Source organism: Musa acuminata, chromosome BXJ1-9, assembly GCF_036884655.1.
Source record: "Musa acuminata AAA Group cultivar baxijiao chromosome BXJ1-9, Cavendish_Baxijiao_AAA, whole genome shotgun sequence".
Lineage (NCBI taxonomy): Eukaryota > Viridiplantae > Streptophyta > Magnoliopsida > Zingiberales > Musaceae > Musa > Musa acuminata.
Window position 1 is genome coordinate 12,351,285 of NC_088335.1, and position 3,772 is coordinate 12,355,056.

The window sequence follows — 3,772 nt, forward strand, 5'->3', positions numbered from 1 at the left end:
TTCTCACAATTGACATCATCATTAATTATTCTGAGAAACAAGAGGAAATGTGAAGCAAAGTACAAAAGTCTCACTTGGAAGCTTAGCAGAACACCGTAGTATGTCCAGTCCATTTTATGTAATATGGCAATGGATTAGTTTCCCTATTCATATGCCCAGGGATCCATGCTCTGCCATCATAACATCAGTAAGATTGACAAGTAATTCGTTTTCAGTAAGGCATTGGTCACTTTTCTTCTGTCTTATCCTCACTAAATCAATCCATTCCAACCCTATTTCTTTGTTTGTCTCTCCCTCTTCCAATATGCCTCCTTTTACAACACTCTATCCTTAATCTTGTCAAGACTTCAAAATGAACAGAAAGTTGATGGTATATAGATTTCTACACAACGCATCCGTCATTCATTCAAAAACTTAACGAGGAATTCAAAATACACAGGAAAAAAAATGCTTACTTGCAAATAATTTATCGTCTCAGACCCTCATATTACCTCATACATAGAATAAAAAGAAGCCTAACAGCATGTAGACTGCAGTCTCATGGCGTGACATTGCCTCACTCGAGGCCAGGATCCTTAGGAGTCGCCGGCATGCCTGAACTCCTGCAGCTCCTTGAAGTTGAGCCATGGCTTGATCCACACCTTGGCCTCGTATATCTTCTTCTTCCCGGCGTCGATGACCTCGATGGTCAGGTGGTGAAGAGTCCCCACAACCACCTGCTCCCTCGCCTTGACCACACGCGCGAACTCCAACAGGGTATTCTTCGCCACAAAAGACACAAGATTTAAGCACCAAGCACAGAAAGATCAGCGGGATCACCAACTACATGATCTAGGGTTAGCGATTACTCAATACAGTAAGCAAATCGAACGATAACAAAAAAGCAGATAAGCATCAAAGATATATGTAAGACCATATGTCTCAAAAAATAAAACTATAAAGGGAGAAGATATATAACCTTGGAATTCATACAATCACCTTAAAGATGACGCAGAGAATCCAGCGACAGAACGAAAAGGAGTTCGAAGACGATCCAATAATCGCAACAGAGGCGAAAAGGCGAAGAAGAGATCAAACAAGGACATGCTTCTTGTTGTCTTCGTCGACGGCGAAGCGGGCAAGCTGCTCGATCTCGGCGCCGACCGGAGCCCCCTCCGCGTCGCTGATCCCTCCGACGGTCACCGTCGCGTCCGGATCCGACGCCGTCGCCACGGACAGAGAGAAGCAGCGTAGAACGAGGAGGACGAGGAGCAGTGACGGCCGGGACCGAAGAGCCAAGTAAGAATCCGCCATTTCCACCGTCTCTCTCTCTCACTCTCCCTGCCTCCGGGGGTGATATGGCGAGGGCGTCTCATGCTTAGTGACGCGGTTGATATCGGATTCGGGGAGTGGCCTCCGGAGCCGTCGGATCCGGGTGGGGTTGCAGCCGCCGCCGTTCTCTTGCACAATTCTTTCATTCCAAACAAGGTTCGAATAACGGGCACGAATTGAGACATTGAGAATCCAAAACCGTCCGGGTTCACAATAAAGCGTTAAGCACCGCTTTTTAGAGTCTAGTTGTATTCGAAGGTGGGAAAGTGTTGCCAAATAATTTATGATTTTTTTATGGTTAAAATCAAATTTTTTAAAGGGTATTAATGCCTTTCAACTATGGTTATCGAAAAAAATATATTTATCTCAAATTAAAATAAATATATATCCATGACTAAAAATAGTTAATATTAACTAATTAAGATAAAACGTATTGTCCGTCAACCACAATGATAATTAGTGAATGAAGATTAACCACAATGACAGCAATATATCTTGTAATAAATATATATATTCAACTAGAATCCTAAGGGACGAATATAATAAACTCATGACTAAATATAGTAAATGTAACTAATTGAGTTGAAAATAATTTAAATATAATATTCATATAACCAAAATGAGATTGTAAACGTTATTAATGTCTTTTAAATAACAGTTAGTGAAATGATAATTAGCTAAAGAAGATTAACCACAATGACTTGTTTATTTTGGTGGGGGATATATATATATATATATATATATATATATATATATATATATATATATATATATATATATATATATATATATATATATATATATATATATATATATATATATAATTTTGCCCCTAAATTTATTTCTAGGAAAATCCGGACCCCAAACTTTCTCCCTGTAGTTGCGATTTAATGATCCCCTCACGTCCGTGCGTCGCCACCAACAGCGAAATAGGAGCGGGCGAGGAAGACGAGATCGAGAGACGGAGCTTCGCTCGTCCCACCCAGTTGTCCCGCTCGTCGAAAACCCCTACCTTTGCTCCTCAGGCGATCGATCCCGTCGTCGGGCCCTGCCCCCAGGTTTGCCTCCACTCCTTTCTCCTACCCCGTTACTATTGCGACGCATTGATATGCTCTTGTTTCTTTTGCTATGGATCTTGTCTCGATTTTCGTTTAATTGCTCAGGGTTGTATTTGTTCTGCGTAGATTCTCGATTCCATTTGGATTACACCTTTTCTTCTATGTTTCTCGTGAGGTTCATCGGGGCGGATCCTCTTGGGGAATCTCAATTAGGGTTTGGATTGTGCGAGCGTGGGGCTTTAATTTGATTAATTATGTTGATTTGGATTGTTGATTGCTCGAATTTGGATGGTGAATCACGGGAAGTGCCATTGTGTAACATTTATTTATGTTTTGTAGATAGAGTTTTTGGTCCTTCCGCAGCTACTCAAGTGCTCAGCCTATTGTCAGAGCTGGAATGGAGGGCATAAATGGTATATAAACTTGGTCTTGTTTTTCATTGTTTAGCTATAAGTTGTTGTCAACTTGTTGTCAAAGCTTTGGGAGTTGAGATGCATTAAAGAGAGTTTGCAATTTTGTTATAAGCAACAATTGAAAAGGCACTAGGTGCCAAAAAAGTGCCAAGGTCCAAAAACGTCTGAGGTACTAGGCGCTCACCCGAGCGAAATGAGACACTAAAATATAAAAATATATAATATAATTAATAAATATAATTATTTAAATAAAAATATATTATTTATCCTGAAATCTAATAATAATTTTAAATAAATAAAAATTAATAGTATTAAAATTAAAATAATATATAATTAATCTAATAAATAAAAATGTTGTTACTAGTATACAGTTAGTAGTATACGATTAATGTATTGTTAACAGTATACTATTGAAGTAAGAAGAGTGTGAGTAAGAGGAAGACTGAGGCTACTGACTGAGAGCAGTGGTAGTGGTAGTAGCGAGAAGCGGCAGTGGCAGCGACAGCGGTAGCGGCGAGCGATGGCAACGGGAGCGGTGATAGTGGCAACGATAGCGGTAGCAGCGAGTAGCGGGAGTAGGAGCGGCGAGCGTCGATAGTGGCAGCGGCAGTGGTAGTAGCGAGCAGAGGCAGAGACAAGGCTGAAGGGTAGAGACCAAGGAACTTCGTAAGACCGGTGTCAACGAGCTTCTCATCAAGATAGTCAAAAGTGAATGACTTCAGGTCATGCAAGAATACACGACAAAGGAACGAAGTAGGTAGTATGTGGTGCTGTACCTTTGCTACTCAGTGGAGTGGGCAGCAGGGTTGATGGAGATACGGTATTATCCCAGAGGTGACTAAAACTATTAGAGACTTACTCCAAGTTGGGATAAAAACTTCTTGCATTCTAAAAGTTCGATGGTATTGAGAAGGTGAATCACAACTAAGTGAAAGTGATACGAACCTACTTGAAAGTAACAACTAAGTGAAAGAAGAGTTGATCGGTAAA

At 40.5% G+C, this 3,772-nt stretch overlaps 1 protein-coding gene across 1 annotated transcript; it reads right to left on the bottom strand.

The window, feature by feature from the left end:
- Nucleotides 1-575: 575 nt before the first annotated feature.
- Nucleotides 576-1,293, bottom strand: LOC135594075 (cysteine proteinase inhibitor-like). The gene is made up of 2 exons (XM_065084498.1): nucleotides 1,078-1,293; nucleotides 576-761 (listed from the first exon to the last, which is right to left on the bottom strand). The coding sequence occupies exons 1-2, from the start codon at nucleotides 1,291-1,293 to the stop codon at nucleotides 576-578; spliced, it is 402 nt and encodes a 133-aa protein (XP_064940570.1).
- Between the last annotated feature and the right edge of the window lie 2,479 nt (nucleotides 1,294-3,772).

Coding starts and splice junctions, on each gene's coding strand:
- LOC135594075 (XM_065084498.1), bottom strand. CDS start 1,293: ATGGCGGATTCTTACTTGGCTCTTCGGTCCCGGCCGTCACTGCTCCTC. Junction 762..1,077: donor ACAACAAGAAGCATGTCCTT/GTTTGATCTCTT, acceptor TTTGTGGCGAAG/AATACCCTGTTGGAGTTCGC.